This window comes from Choloepus didactylus, chromosome 2 (assembly GCF_015220235.1).
Source record: "Choloepus didactylus isolate mChoDid1 chromosome 2, mChoDid1.pri, whole genome shotgun sequence".
In the NCBI taxonomy this organism is placed as follows: domain Eukaryota; kingdom Metazoa; phylum Chordata; class Mammalia; order Pilosa; family Megalonychidae; genus Choloepus; species Choloepus didactylus.
The window spans coordinates 178,127,683-178,145,103 of NC_051308.1; the positions used below are offsets into that span (position 1 = coordinate 178,127,683).

Here is a 17,421-nt window from a genome sequence, read left to right on the forward strand (position 1 = left end):
AGAGAAAGTTAGAACTATGGATTAAAAAAAACTAAGAAGTTATCAGCCTCATTCAGGGATTCTGCTGAAAGCCAACTTAAGGTCAATTCTTCAATGTATATGCACCTATCAACAAAACCCCAAAATATATGAAGCAAACATTTACATATTTGAAGGGAGAAATAGATGGTTTGACATTAATAGGAGGAGACTTCATTACACCATTTTCAACTGTGGGTAGAACAATTACCCAGAAGATCAATAAGAAAATAGAGGCCTTAAACAATATTATAAACCAATTAGACTAGACAGACACCTATAGAACCCTTCATCCAACAATAGCAGACTATACTTTCTTCCCAAGTATGCATGGGCCATTCTTAACCACAGGTCATATATTATGTCATAAAAGAAGCCTTAATAAATACTAAAAGATTGAAATCGTACAAAGTATCTTTTCTGACCGCAATGGAATGAAGCTAGAAATCAATGACAGAGAGAGAAATAGAAAATTAAATATGGAAATTAAATAACACACTTGTAAACAACTAATGTGTCAAGGAAGAAATCACAAGAGAAACTGGGAAATATCTGGAGACAAATGAAGATGAAAACAACAAACCAAAACTTATGGGATATAGCAAAGGCAGTGCTGAAAGGGAAATTTATAGTTCTAAATGCCTACATTAAGAATGAAAAGAGATCTCAAATCAGTACCCTAACCTCACACCTGGAAGAACTAGAAAAAGAATAAACTAAATGCAAAGTAAGCAGAAGGAAAGAAATAATAATAAAAAAATTAAGATTAGAGCATAGATAAATGAAATAGTGTAGAAAAACAATAGGGAAATCAATTAAACAAAAAATTGGTTATTTAAAACTCAATAAAATTGACAAAACTTTAGCTAGACTTACAAACACAGAAAGAGGGAGAACACAAAAAAAATTAAAAATGAAAGGGGGGACATTGCTACCAACCTCACAGAAATAAAAAGGAATAATTGTACACCAACAAATTAGAAAGCCTAGATGAAACGGACAAGTACCTAGAAATACACAAATTACCTAAACTTACTCAAGAAGAAATGGAAGATCTCAACATAACAATAATAAATGAAGACATTGAATCATTAATGAAAAACCTCCCAACAAGAAAACTCCAGGTGGTTTCACTGGTGAATTTTACCATTGAAAGATGAATTCAAACCAATCCTTTTCAAACTCTTCCAAAAAATTTAAGAGAAGGGTCACTTCTGAGTTCATTCAATGAAGCAAGCATCACCCTAAAGCCAGATAAAAATATCAGAAGAAAAGAAAATTATAGACCAATGTCCCTTATGAATATAAATGTAAAATCCTTAACAAAATACTAGCAAATTGAATCCAGCACATTAAAAGGATTATACGCCATGACCTATTGAGATTTATCACAGGAATGCAAGGGTAGTTTGATATAAGAATATCAATCAGTGCAGTACACCATATTAATAGAATGAAGGAGGTAGAAGATTAGGGGACTTCCAGGAAGACGGCAGAGTAGGTGAGGGGGAAGGGCTTCTCTTCCATGAAAGAAACTAAAGAGGAGCCAGAGGATGCCCAAGACTGTGATTTTGGGGTGTGACCGGCCATAAAAGCTTCCCCACAGTATGTGGAGGGGACATGGACAAAAATGTGAGAGATGGTGACTGGAGGGATGGGGCGAGTTTCAGTGGGTCCTTCTCCAGGGCCAGCAGTGGAGAGACAACCTCCGGGCAAGGGAGTGAGCAGCAGCTCTCCACTCCCTTGCACCTACGTTGGCAGTTAGCTGGGGAGGTGATCCTCCATAGCCAGATGGCCAGGTGCTCTTGTGAGGGAACCCAGGAGGCAGTGTTTGCTCTGCCCCCACGGAAGTCCAGGGCATGCACCAGCGAGAGGCCGAGAAAGGAGAGGGTGCCATACCGGTGCATTAGGGGCCCCTCCCACACCCCAGAGGCTCCCCAGCACACAGCAGGCAGGGAGCAAGGCACATTAGATCAGCAGGGTGCCCTTGAGTGAACCGCTGCCTAACTGCTATGATACAGCTCCAGGGCAGGCAGTCCCCAGTGCACATGGAGAACTGGTGTACCGATTGGTTCCCCACCTGGTTTGGACTCTGCCCAGCGCACGGGAGAAGTTTGAGGAAGACCAACTTAAGAGTGCACCTGCTGGTAGGATAGGGAAACTGCACTCCAGCAAGCTGTAGCTCAAGAGTGCCACCTGCTGGTAGGATTGGGAAACTGCACTCCAGTAAGCTGTAGCTCTCCCAAATTATATATAAATGCTCAAATAATCCTGCATTTTCCAAAATAACCTTATCAAGACAAGAAAATGCCCTGATGCCAACAGAAAATCACAAAGCACTTGAAGAATCCAAAAGATATGGACAAGCCAAATGAACAAATTTAAAAGCCAGAAGAGACATAAAATTTAGAGCAATTAATGAAAGAAGTACAAACAAATCTCCAAAACAACTTCAATGAGATGGCTAAAGACATAAAGAAATCAAGAAGACTCTAGAAGAGCATAAAGAAGAATTTGAAAAAGTGAATTAAAAAATAGCAGATCTTATGAAAATAAAAGACACTGTGGATCAAATTAAAAAGATACTAAAGGCACAGAATAGAGATTTAAGAGGCAGAAGAAAGAATAACTAGAAGACAGGGCAATCAAATGTGAACACACAGAAGAATAAATGGTGAAAAAAAATTGAAAAATTTGAAATAGATCTCAGAGAAATGAAGGGTGACATGAAGTGAACAAATGGAAGAATCACTGGTGTCCCAGAAGGAGAAGAGAAGGGTAAAGGGCTAAGAAGAGTGTTTCAAGACATAGTTGGGGAAAACTTCCCAACCTTTCTAAATGACATAAATATGCAAATAAAAGATGCCCAATGAACTCCAAATAGAATAAATCCAAATAAACCTACTCTGTGACATATACTGATTAGATTGTCAAATGCTGAAAGGAGAAAGTTCTGAAAGCAGCAAGAGAAAAGTGATTCACAACATACAAGGGAAACAACATAAGACTAAGTAATGACTACCCAGTGGGTACCATGGAGGTGAGGAGGCAGTGGCATGACATATTTAAGATTCTAAAAGAGAAAAATTGCCAGCCAAGAATTCTGTATCCAGCAAAGATCTCCTTCAAAATTGAGGGAGAGCTTAAAATTTTTATAGACAAACACATGATGATAGAATTTAACAAGAGACCTGCCCTGCAGGAAATACTAAAAGGAGCTCTATCAGCTGAGAAAAAAGAAAGGAGAAAGGGGCCTGGAGAAGGGCACAGAGCTGTAGAGTAAAGGGCACAGAACTGTAGAGTATTGGTAAGGGTAACTTAAAGGAAAAAAAGAGAGAGTGGGAAAAAATAGATCAAAAGGATAAGATGGCTGATTCAAGAACTCCCTTCACAGTAATAACCTTGAATGTGAATGGATTAAACTCGCCAATTAAAAGATACATACTGGCAGAATGGATTAAAAAGTATGACCCATCAATATGCTGTTTACAAGAGATTCATCAATATGCAACACAAAGAGACTGAAAGTGAAAGGATGGAAAAAATTATTCTATGCAAGCTGCAACCAAAAGAAAGCTGGGGTAGCTATACTAATATCAGACAAAATCAACTTTGAATGCAAAGATGTCATAAGAAACAAAGAAAGGCATTTTATATTAATAAAAGGGACAATTCACCAAGAAGAAATAACAATCATAAATGTTTATGCACCCAATCAAGAAGCTCCAAAATACATGAGACAATCCTTGGCTAAACTGAAGGGAGCAATAGACTATTATCTGCAATAATAGTGGGAAACTTCAATACACAACTCTTCAAGAGAGAGAACAACAAGACAGAAAACCAATAAGGAAATTGAAAACGTAAACAATATGATAAATGAATTAGACTTAACAGACATATATAGATAGTTACATCCCAAAGTACCAGAATATACATTCTTGTCTAGTGTCCATGGAACATTCTCCAAGATAGATCATAAGCTGGGGAACAAAACAAGTCTTTATATATTTAAAAAGATTGAGATTATTCAAAGCACATTCTCTGCCCATAATAGAATGCAAATAGAACTCAATAACCACCAAAGAACCAGATCTTTCACAAATATATGGAGGTTAAACAACACACACCTAACAACCAGTGGGTCAAAGAAGAAATTGTCAGAGAAATCAGTAAATATCTAGAGATGAATGACAACGAGAACACAACATATCAAAACCTGTGAGATGCAGCAAAGGCGGTGCTGAGAGGGAAATTTAAAGCTCTACATGCATATATGAAAAAGCAAGAAAGATCTTAAACCAAAGACCTAACTGAACAACTGAAGAAGCTAAAAAATGATCAGCAAACTAACCCTAGAGCAAGTAGAAGAAAAGAAATAACAACAATTAAAGCAGAAATAAATGAGCTGGAGAAAAAAAAAATAGAATAAATAAAACCAAAAGTTGGTTCTTTGAGATCAACAAGATTGACAGACCCTTAGCCAGACTGACAAAATCAAAAAGACAGAAGACCCAGATAAACAGAACTAGAAATTAGAAGGGGATAATTACTATGGATTCTGAAGAAATAAAATCATGAGGATACTATGAACAACTGTAAGCCAACAAGTTAGACAATTTAAAGGAAATGGACAATTTCCTGGAAACAAAGGAACAACCTAGACTGACCCAAGAAGAAACAGAAGACCTCCACAAACCAATCACAAGCAAAGAGATCCAATCAGTCATTCAAAAATCTACCTACAAATGAAAGTCCAGGGCCAGATGACTTCACAGGGGAATTTTACCAAACTTTCCAAAAAGAATTAACACCATTCCTGCTCAAACTCTTTAAAAAAATTGAAGAAAAAGGAACACTACTTAACTCATTTTATGAAGCTAATATCACTCTGATACTAAAGCCAGATAAAAATACTATAAAAAAGGAAAACTATAAGCCAATCTCCCTAATGAATACAGATGCAAAAATCCTAAACAAAACAACTTGCTAATTGAATCCAAAGGCACATTAAAAAAATTATACAGCATGACCAAGTGGGGTTCATTCCTGGCATGCAAGGGTGGTTCAACATAAGAAAATCAATTCATGTAATATAACATGTTAACAAATTGAAAGGGAAAAATCAAATGATCATCTTGATAGATGCTGAAAAAGCATTTAACAGAAGTCAACATCCTTTTTTGATAAAAACTCTTCAAAAGGTAGGAATTGAGGGAACCTTCCTCAATATGATAAAAGGACATACATGAAACATCCACAGCCAGCATAGTACTCAATGGTGAGAGGATGAAAGCCTTCCCCCTAAGATCAGAAATGAGACAAGGATGCCCACTGTCACCACTAATATTCAACATTGTGCTAGAGCAATCTAGCCAGAGCAATTTGCCAAGACAAAGAAATAAAAGTATCCAAATTGGAAGGGAAGAAGTAAAACTGTCTTTAATTCCTGGTGATTATGATTATATATATATATATCCTGAAGAATCTACAAGAAAGCTATTAGAGCTAATCAATGAATTCAGTAAAAAGATCAACATACAAAAATCAGTGGTGTTTCTATACACCAGCAATGAATGAACAATCCAAAAAAGAAATCAAGTAAACAATTCCACTTACATTAGCATCTAAAAGAATAGAATATATAGGAATAAATTTAAATAAGGATGTAAAGGACTTGTAAATCATTATGAAAGAAATTAAGGAAGACCTAAATAAATGGAAAGACATGTTGTGTTTTTGGATTGGCAGACATAATATCATTAAGCTGTCAATACTACTCAAAATGATTTACTGATTCAACAAAAACCAAATCAAAAACTCCAGTCTTCTGTTTTTAAATTTTATTTTTGAATTTTTACAAAGTGTAAGAGTCACTGATTTTTCATGTAGTCACATGTTTGTGCAGTCATCACCACTATCTAATTTTGGAGCATTTTCATCACCCCAAAAAGAAACCTTTTACCCTTCAGCAGGCCCTTCCTATTTCTCCCTCACTCCCCTCCCCTGGCAACCACTAATCAACTTTCTTTGTCTATGGATTTGCCTATCATATATGGCTTTTGAGCATTTGAAATGTGTCTAGTCCAAATTGAAATTTGCTGTAATAATAAATCACACATGACTTTTTTCTTAATACAGTTGTATTGAGATGTATTTGCATAGCCTATAATCATCCACAGTGTACAATCGACCATTCACAGTACCATCATATAGTTGTGCATTCATTACCAGAATCAACTTTTGAACATTTTTCTTATTCCAAAATAAATTAATAAAAAATAAAAATAAAAGTAAAAAAAGAACACCCAAAACATTCAATTCCCCTGCCCCCAACCCACCCTATTTTTCATTTAGTTTTTGTCCCCATTTTTCTACTCATCTGTCCATACACTGGACAAAGGGAGTGTGAACCACGAGGTTTTCATAATCACACAGTCACACTATGTATGCTACATAGTTATGCAATTGTCTTCAAGAATCAAGGCTACTGGGTTGCAGATTGACAGTTTCAGGTATTTCCTTCTAGCTATTCCAATACACTGAAAATTAAAAAGGGATATCTATATAGCACATAAGAATGCCCTCCAGAGTGACTTTTTGACTCCATTTGAAATCTCTCAACCACTGAAATTTTGCTCTCTTTCATTTCACTTCCCCTTTTAGGTCAAGAAGATTTTCTCAATCCCATGAGGGTCCAGGCTCATCCCCAAGAGTCATGTTCCATGTTACCAGGGAGATTTACACCCCTGGGAGTCAAGTCCCACATAGAGGGGTGGGCAGTGAGTTTACCTGCCGCATGGGCTTAGAGAGAGAGAGGGCCACATCTGAGCAACAAAGAGGTACTCGGAGGGAGACTCTTAGGCACAATTACAAGTAGGCTCAGCCTCTCCTTTGCAGCAACAAGCTTCACAAGGGCACGCTCCAAGATCGAGGACTCATCCTACCAAGCTGTCAGTCCTCAAGGTTTGTGAGAACACCAGTAACAACCCAGGTGGGGAAGTCCAACATTTCTGCATTTTCCCCCAGTTCCTTAGGGAAATATATCCTCATTGTCTGCCCAAATTACTTTGGGATGTATCTGAATTCCAAACTAACCTGTACAAACCTACCAGATCTCACTTCTTATTCAAATTTCCATGTAATTATGGTGTTTGAATAAACTGATTATACAAGTTAAATTATTTAGTGTGCTACGGAAAATATCACACACTAGACTTTGAAGCCTTAGTACAAAAAAATATGAATGGTCTCAGAATTTTTAATATGATTACATGCTAAAATAAGAATATTTTGATTTTATTAGGCTAAATAAAATATATCATTAACTTTTTAAAAATCCAGCCTTCTTTGCAGAAATGGAAAAGCTAATCATCAAATTCATATGAAAGGGCATGGGGTCCCAAATAGCCAAAACTATCTTGAAAAAGAACAAAACTGGAGCTCTCATATTTATCTATTTCAAACTTATGATAAAGCTACAGTAATCACAACTATGTGGCACTGGAACAAGGATAGACATACAGACCAATGGAATAGAATTGAAAGTTTAGAAATAAACCCACACATCTATGGCCAATTGATTTTTAACAAGGTGCTAACTGCACTCAATGAGGCAAGTACAGTCTCTTCAACAAATGGTGCTGAGAAAACTGGGAATCCATGTGCAAAAGAATGAAAGTGTACACCTACCTCAAACAGTATACAAAAATTAACTCAAAATGATCAACAACCTAAATATAAGAGCTATAACTATAAAACTCTTAGAAGAAAACATAGGAAATATCTTCAGGACCTTGTATTAGGCAACAGATTCTTAGACTTGACACCAAAGCAATGAAAAAAAAATAGATAAATGGGACTTCATCAAAATTAAAAATTTTTCCATCAAAGAATATTAAAAGAAAGTGGAAAGACAACCTACAGAATGGAAGAAAATATTTGGAAATCATATATATGATAAAGGTTTGCTACCTAGAATAAGGAACTGCTACAACTCAACAATAAAGAGACAAACCAATTAAAAAATGGGCAAAGAGTTTGAATAGATATCTCCAAAGAAGATATAAAAATAGCCAATTAGCACATGAGAAGATGCTCACTACCATTAGCCATTTGGAAAATGCATACCAAAATCATGAGATACTACCTTATAATCATGAGACTGGCTATTACTATAAAACTGGAAAATAACAAGTGCTGACAAGTATGTGGAAAAATAGGAACTCTAGGACATCATTGGTAGTAATGTTAAATGGTGTTGCCACTGTGGAAAACAGTTTGGCAGTTCCTCAAAAAGTTAAACATAGAACTACCATATGACCCACTTCTGGGTGTACACACGAAGGAATTGAAAGCAGGGACTCAAACAGATATTTGCACACCGATGTTCACAGCAGCATTATACACAACAACATAAATATGGAAGCAACCCAAGTGTCCATCAACAAATGGATACATAAATGCAGTAAATACATATAATGGAATACTATTCAGCTATAAAAAGGAATGAAATTCTGATACACACTACAACATGGATGAACCCTGAAGACATCATATTGAGTGAAATAAGCAAGATACAAAAAGACAGATACTGTGCGATTCCATGTTAAATTTCTTGAACTTGATAGCTGTACTTAATGAGATTACATAAGTGAGTAAAAAGTTGGTAAATCTGATTATCTGGGTGAGGAGTATATGGGAGTTCTCAGTATTAATTTTGTATTATTTTTGGAACTGTCCTGTAAGTTTGAAATTATTTCAAAATAAAATTTTTTTTTTTAAAAAAGCAAATCTTAACATAAATCTTTAAAACTTGCAGTGCATTGAAAATGTAAATGCATGAAACTATAAATGTGTTTTCATTATTTTTAAGAATGAAATATATTTGGAGGCATTTCATCACTGACTCCACGTTGTAAATTATTTACTTAGAATAAAATTTTAAAATAGACATTTTGTTTGTAAAATATAACATGTGCACAATACTTTCCCAGGAGCAGTTACCAGCGTAAACTTTACCTTTGTGAGTGTGCATTACACAGGCTGACACCCGGATAATCACATGACAAGTGGATTCAACCAAACTGAAATGCTCAGTGATGCCCTGACCTACCAGTCACCCGCCAGTGTTTTCTTTTAATGTTGCTATCAAGCATGCAGTAAGGAAACTGCTGGAGCTATTGACAGGAAACAACTGAAAAAGTACAGTGCTTATGGTTAAAGGTTAATGGTTAATAAAAAGGTTATAGCCATTGGGGCGTGGGTGGTGGGGTGACCCTAAGCAGAACGGAACCAGTATAAGGGCAGATTGTCAATCACATTTTGTAAAAAAGAAAAAAAAATGATGAAAATTCCCTCGGTAATAGTCACTTGCCTTCAGTGGCTGTCCAGACCCATTTTCTTGCTTATTGTTTAGGTGAAGGTGAAGGAGGTTTTAAAGATTTCCCTCTTAGGTGTCAGGATCCAGTCAACATGCCCTGACTCATCTCCAGAGTGCAAGAAATAAAACTTTATTTTCTAGAGCAGTTAATTTCTCTTTAGAGCCTCAATTCTGATGGGAGGGGTCATGGAAACTTAATCTCCATTACTTTGAGACCTCTTTTTTTAGGGTTGCATCTAAATTCTTGGGAACAGCCTTAGGTGGAGAGGAGAATTCCAACATATCCTAAGAGTTCTGTAATCCCTACTTCCTCCCACTCCCAACCTAGGACCAGGCCCAGACCCTTCTCAGTAACCCACCAGTGTCTACCCTCTCTTAGCCCTCTCCAATCCCCACCAATCTCTGCCTCTCTTGACCCAAGTAATCTTTATCCAGTGTTTCCCTGGGAGAAAAAGGGGGTGGTGATTGGGAAATTCAGTTGTGACTAATTATATATTCTTCCAAATCTTTTGTCTTAAACCAGCTTTTAGACTTCTGAAATGCAAAAGCAAAGGATTTGATCCTCTGGTATCTGTGTACAGTTCTATCAGTCCTTCCCTGAAAATAATGGATGATCTACAGTCTAGATCAGGAGTCTGAAAACTATGGCCTGTGTAGCTTTTACATTTTAAATGATTAAAAGAAAATCAAAAGAAGAATATTTTGTAACACATGGAAATTATATTGAAATGCAAGTTTCAGTGTCCAAAAATAAAATTGTGTTGGAACACAGATATATACCCATTCATTTACATATGGTCCATGGCTTCTTTCACAGTACAAATGCAGCATTGAGTAATTGGGACAGAGTCCTTAAAGACTACAAAGCTTAAAATTTTACAATTTGGTCCTTTTAGAAAAAGTATGCTGACACCCTGGTTTAGCTTAATTGGAGGAATGAGTTACCATGAATCCATTTACTCGAACTTTCAGTCAGTGAAGTTACTATCACTGCTGTTGGGTATAAATAAAGACAAATAATAATCATAGCTGATGTTCCAAAATATTACCTATAGTAGCTAGATTCTATAAAAATCAAAGGATATAAAAACATGATTATGGAACAGCCCTGCCCTCCAGGAGCTCATAGTGAAAGGATGGGAACATAGCCATATAAGCAAGTAAGTACATGCAATGTGTCAACTGCTATAATACAGATATGGTAGGACGCTGCTGCTACAGAGCTAGGATACACAGAAGGGGGCATGTGGATTGCTCCTGGGGATTGTGAGCTCCGTTTTTGGCATGAGTTTGAGGTGTGTGCTGGTTTGAGTGTATTGGGTCCCCCACACGCCATTATCTTTGTGGTCTTGTGTGGGGCAGAAGTTTTGGTGCTGGTTGGATTTGCTTGGAATGTGCCCCACCCAGCTGTGGGTAATGATTCTGATGAGATGTTCCCATGGAGGCGTGGCTCCGCCCATTCAGGGTGGGCCTTGATCAGTGGAGCTATATAAGCGAGCTGACTCAGAGAGAGGGAACGGAGTGCAGCTGGGAGTGATGTTTTGAAGAGGAGCAAGCTTGCTAGAAAGGAACATCCTGGGAGAAAGCCGTTTTGAGGCCGGAGCTTTGGAGCAGACACCGGCTGCCTTCCTAGCTAGCAGAGGTTTTCCGGACACCATTGGCCATCCTCCGGTGAAGGTACCTGATTGCTGAGGTGTTACCTTGGAAGCTTTGTGGCCTTAAGACTGTAACTGTGTAGCAAAATAAACCCCCGTTTTATAAAAGCCTATCCATCTCTGGTATTTTGCGTTCTGCAGCATTAGCAAACTAGAGCAAGGTGCTAGGGAAACAGTCCATGAGGATGACCAACAAGTAGCTATAAATGCAGGTCTGGCATTCAGGGAAGTAGAGAGGGTTCCAAGCTCCAGCCTACAGATGTAGCTGAGGTTTGGGCAGTAGATGAGAGAATCAACAGAGTGAAGAGAGAGAGACACTGGGTGTGGAGAGAATGTCCATATTTAGGGAGTTGGCAGGGAAGAGGATTTACAAAGGGAAGGACAGAGATATGGGTAGAGAACTAAGATATTCTTGAATCAGGAAAATGGAGAGAGAATATTTTCAGGGAGGAGGTAGAGAACAGTGTCAAATGATAGAGTAGAATGAGGACTTTTAAGGTTCATGGACTTCGTAAAAAGTAATGGTGTGTTTGTAGGAATTGGATCCAGGAAAGTGAAGGGAACCTAGATTACATTTAGAGGTAGATTGCTATAATGAACCAATTCTTTTCCCCATCCTGTATCATTACCCTTTACCATGTAGCTTTGAGTGCCTTCCCACCCTGACTCTGGACTTGGCTGTGTGGCTTGCTTTGGGCCAATACAATGTTGATAAGAGTATTGCAAGCAGAGGCTTGAAAGGCACTTGGGCGTGTGGGTTTGAGTACCCTTGTTTGCTGTCATCACCATAATAAGAGCATGCCCAGGCTAGCCCAGTGGTTCCCAGAAGACAAGAGGGTGTAGAGAAGAGCCCATCCTCAGGCATATGAGTGAGCCAGCTGAACTGCAAACACATGCCCAATATCAGCTAAGCCCAACCTAAGTCAGCTTAACCCTAGCGACATTGAGAAATAAATGCTTATTGGTATATGTCACTGAGTTTTTGTGGTGGTTTGTTACACATTATTGTAGCAGTACACACTTTAAAGATGCAATGAAAAACCCCACAGAGGATTTTAAGTGCTAAAACGTCTGTATTTGATGGATAGAAAGCAGATTTAGCAAAATTTTGCTGCTTAGGATGGGGTCCAGTATGATGGTCGGCTGAATAATGGATTTGGGAGTGGCTTTATTTAGTTTTGTAATTTATAAAACACTCTCCAGTAAAATAACAGGATGTCCCCACTGCTACAGTACATGTATTTCTTATAAGGGAGGCTCTCTGTGTTGTTTTCTGATATGGTGGTGCCATCGAGGCCCCAAGGCAAAGCTCACATAACTTCCTTTGAAGAGGGTAGACAATCCTTATGTCAATCTACACATAGGAAAATTGTTCTTACATATAATTAGAACTTAGAAGACAGGATTTAAACAGAGAGGACTCCCATCTCTCTATGGGGATTGCTATATTGATCCTGGAGTCTAGGAGGACAAATATATAAGTGGCATCTCCTTTTGTGATCACTTAGAAGATATCTACCACATAGAAAAAAACACAAGCTAGATTGTTCAGAGCCTGCCAAATTTGGGGAGTTAGTCATATTTTGTAATCTAGATCATGTAGTAGAAGCTGGTTGTTCTTTGAGATGTGTATTTTCCTCTTGCTATCCTTGAGCCTTTACTGAAATCTTCTTTACATGTTCTAACCTTGTCTCAGCTCCACTATTGGGGAATGAATGAATGAGTTGAGGCAAATAAGGTAGAAAAAGATGTTTGTAAATGTTCCCCAACAGGTAGTTTAATGTCCAGGGAAAAAATCCCAAAGCTTTGACTTGGAACAGTTTCTCAGGAAATAAATATTCTCCCCCACACTGTCAGCCTTGCAGAATCACCTGAAGAACAGGGTTGTTCCCTTAAATAGCTCAGTCTAAATGCAGTTTTGCTAAAGGGGCTGAAAAGCATCCTCCATCCACTAATTTTGATTTTCAGATGGGATCCTTTGTACTACCACTCCTGGTGTGGGCTCCCCTGGTAAGGATAAAGAGTGACAATAACAGCTAGCATTTATAGAGCATTAACTATTGCAGACACTGGGCTAACTGTTTTACATCATTTGTTCCTCCTCATAACCATTTTATATGTGGGAATAATGAGGCACAGAGAAATTAAGGAAGTTGCCCAAGTTTGCACGACAAGAAAGTGTCAGAGCCAGGCTTTAAACTCTTTAAACCTTAAAGCCACAGGGCTTTCCTGCTAGTAGCTTCCTGCCACTTTGAAGTAAAGTCCTTCCCTCCAGCATTACCTGATGGAGGAAATACCACCACATTGCTAAGAAGGAAGGGCAGGATCTGTGGTCCCTTGTATTCTCCTGCTTTCCTTGACTCTGACTTTCCCATTTCCCTACAAAGTGGCAAAGACAACTCAATACATGACCCAGATGTAACTGACAGCAGCAAATGTAACACAAATCTTCATTCTGATTGTTACTTGGATAATCTGGAGAGAAATGATATTCACCATCTTCTGTGTTAGTGGCTTTGTTGGGAGATCATGTTAGAGAGGACAGAACCGGATTTTGGATTGAACACTTACTTCACCCATTCTTTCATTTTTCAATTATTTATTGGGTGCCTATAGTGATATAGTGTCAGTTGCCAGCTGTTGTATGCTTGGGAAACCTGGCTTGACCTCTTTGAAGCTCTATTTCCTTGTTGATATAATGGAGTTAATACTACCTATCACAGAGAATTGCTATGAAGCTTAAATGAGATAAACATTCTTTTATCTCCTTCATTTCCTTCCTTCTGATTAAGAGAAGACCTTGATAAGTGAGCTCAAATTTTCATTGTCAGGGCTCATAATCACATATGTAGTGCCACCAAGGGGAGCAGAGAACAAGAATTTCAACCAGAGACTAAGGTTTCTGAATGTCTATTCAGAAAAACTGACAATATAATTCCCTTCTATTTTCTAAAGGTTCTTATAGTCTATAACTCTTCCTATTTATACCAAATAAGGAGCTTAATATTCTCCAGGTCATTCAGTGACCATGACACTGAACAAAGGCCTCCAGGTATGCTATCAGAATAAAAACCCCATTAATTCAAAATCCAAGACTTGAGAATTTGATTTCTGTTATTCTGAAATTTATCTAAATTCCATATATGCAAAAGGAATGGCTGGGGGGTTTTGTTTTCTTTTTATCCTGTTTGCTCCAGCCTTTAGGTACAGGATTGCTGTGCACACAGATGCCATAATTATTTAGTCAAGAAGGTCAAGTAAGACCTTCACTTGGTTATTGGTCAAATGAGACAGAACATGCACTCCCATCAAGTGTAATCTAAAAACTCTAAAGTTCATATTTATAATTTAAGCAAACAAAGGTAAATAAGTTGATATCAGGAATTTATTTTTAAAGAGCAATGTTTAGAGTATGTCATGAATGTCATCTTGACACTCTTGAAATGCATTATTATACAGCAAAAACTGATGTTCAGAATGATGAAGCTGAAGCAGAAGATTTTGGAGTTATGCTAATTACCAAAGAAAAATTAAATTATGTAAAGTGCATTTTTCAGTGTTAAATACATGGCGTTTTGTTTTAACTCCCTGAAAATCAGTAATCCATACATGACGCATAACCCTTAAATAAAGCCAGAAACTCTATTCCTTAATTGCTAAATGGCAGCGTATTGTACTTGAAAATAATAAAATAGCATTTCTTTTCAAATACACCAAAATTGAACTTTTTCCTCAGACTAGTGTTCCCACATAGTTCAAATTAGTGAGTCTTTATCATATTGTTCACAGGCACTGTCATGAGATGTGATTTTTATTAATAAATCTCGTAACTATGACTCTCCTAAGACACTTGATAACTTAGAATTCAGTATTTAAGGATGGTTTGTGTGCCATCCTTAGACATTCACGTTTTACTTTATGCTCATCTGAAGATTGAGAACTACACTAATAGTAAATCTTACATTTTGACTTACACATTTTTCATTTAAAAAGAGGCATCCATATATCACAGTTCTCCTTTTTGAACAATTTTTGCTTTCCAAGAAACCTGTTAAATTTCAGTATGGAACTCTTAATTTTTTTTTCCCTCACCACTGATGTAAATTTCACCATACAGGACACTGAATTACAAAGGGCTAAATAGGTGGTTCACTCTCTGTTGGACACTAAGTTTACAAAATGCAAGAGACCTATTTGGGAAATAGCTGTTTGAAAGCATATGGTAATCAGTGTTAAAAATAGAGTTTTTACATGAATATCATGTAAACAATCAGATAAAAACATATAAAATGGATCACTGTAAGACCATTGTGGCCCCTTTTGGTTGGTTTTTCTTTTAAATCTTCATTTAGATGCTCAAAAATAATGAAAGTTTAGCTTACTTTCCAAGTCTGGTTTGTTGTAGCCTTGTATCTCATTTCACAGGAAATATTTTCAATTGTTGTTTGACTAGTCCAATGAATTATGGTCTTGGGAATGGTAGTATTTATATTTTCAGCCCTGGAAATGATGAATTCAGAAGGTATCACTAAGGGAAAAAAACACACACACACAAAAAGCCAGCAGTTTAAAAACTTGCCTAGGAAGAAATCTGTTTCTTTTTATCAATTTCTAAACACGTTAAAAACCCAAAGAATGGATAAAACAATCTCATGATTTAATTTTTTCTTGTTTTTGCATCTATGTAGACAAAAATTGCTATTATTAATTAAAATTCTATTCAGCCCATTCTCCATCGATTTCTCTTAAACTGAGCTCTAACAGTCCTGTTTCTGTCCTCCTAACCCCCTAACTCCACCCCACCCTATAATCCTAACTAATGAGATGCCAAAGGCTGACTTTATTAACAAAGGAGCCTAAAAAGGAGATAAAGGAGATAGCTCTTCTTCCTTGCATCTGTGGAGGGAAAGATGATGTTTTGCATACTAAATTTAGTTCAGAGAATCTGATCTGATAAGATGTAAAACTGAGACCTTTCTCAACAATTTTATTCTTGTTCTTTTGTGTAATAGGAAAACTTGTATGAATATTTATACCTGTTCCCAGCTTGTTTTGTTCTCTATTTAAATAAATGTTCTCGAAAGTATGATTTGAACAAAGCAGATCTCAGAAGACTCTAAGACTTTATAAATTGTTGCCATTTTCTGTGATAATAACCTTCATAGGTTTGGTTGTATTTCTTGTTTTGTTGTATCAGGAGTAGTGGTATAACCAACATTTCTATATTTCTAAACAATATAAAGACTTGTAAGGTTGTTTTGTCCCATCAGAATAATAGAATTATTGGCACTTTCCATTTCTCCCAAATGTATGATGGAACAATGAAAACCTATGATTTTGCTAGATGTCCTATTTAACAAAGAACTCAAGAACCTGTATATATGTTTTTAGGGACCATGGTTACAGCTTAATATTTTCTATAGATTAGTTTTGTTTCATTCATTCTAAGTTTATAAAGTATGCTTTGGGAAGATTATTGTTTTATTAGCAATGACAGCTATTATTTAAATTATGTGCCACAGGTATGTGATTAATAGAAAAATATAAAAATGAATGATTTGCCTGTAGTATCACAAATCTTGGAACTAAACCTAGCAAAGGACAGAAGCAGTAGTAGCAGAATTAGTCTAATAAGAGCTTACTGTATTTAACTTTTATCATCAATTCCAGAGCTGGACTCCTTTTGCTAGTGTAAACTTTTTTTTGTAACATAATAAATCAGTATTGTTTAATATACTAAATATGTGGCAATTATTTATAGCAACAGAAGAATAGAAGTGCATATAAATCACAACTACATACATTGTAAACCCCACCATACAATATTATGCTTTGCTTTCAATCATATATATGTTAAGAAGCCAAAGAGGATAGAAATGGCCTTTTGTATTTATCTAGATATTCATTAGTTCTATTGCTCTTCTTTCATTCTTAAATTTCCATGTTTTCCTCTGTTATCATTTCTCATCACCAGAAGGATTGATTTCCTTTAGGTTTGCTTTTAGAGCAGGTCTATCAGCAATGAATTTCCTTAATTTCCCTTTATCTGAAAATACCTTTATTTCATATTCATTTGATGTTTTTTGCTTTTTATAGAATTCTGTGTTGACAGTTCTTTTCATTCATCACCTTGAAAACTGTTGCATTTTCTTCTGGCCTCCAAGCTTCTCAAGAGAAATCTATAGTATTTTAATTGTTGTTCCCTTAAGTGTAATATTTTATTTTCCTCTGGCTGCTTTCACAACTATTACCTTTATCTTTGGTTTTCAGCAGTTTGATTATAAAGTATATGGTCAATGTTTCTTTGATTTTAACCTATTTAGGTTTCACTGAGCTTCTTGAATCTATAAATTTATGTCCTTTTCT

The 17,421-nt window shown here is 36.7% G+C and overlaps 2 protein-coding genes across 3 annotated transcripts in view; one reads left to right on the forward strand and one right to left on the reverse strand.

Moving 5' to 3' along the window:
- The window catches only part of C2H1orf141 (chromosome 2 C1orf141 homolog), a 232,878-nt gene that overhangs the window by 81,739 nt on the left and 133,718 nt on the right, over nucleotides 1–17,421 (forward strand). The window lies entirely within an intron of this gene.
- Nucleotides 1–17,421, reverse strand: part of IL23R (interleukin 23 receptor) — a 76,670-nt gene that overhangs the window by 26,183 nt on the left and 33,066 nt on the right. For both annotated transcript variants that reach the window (XM_037826949.1, XM_037826950.1), the window contains one exon: nucleotides 15,438–15,583. In XM_037826949.1, the coding sequence (XP_037682877.1) occupies nucleotides 15,438–15,583 (146 nt within the window). The remainder of the gene's footprint in view (nucleotides 1–15,437; nucleotides 15,584–17,421) is intronic.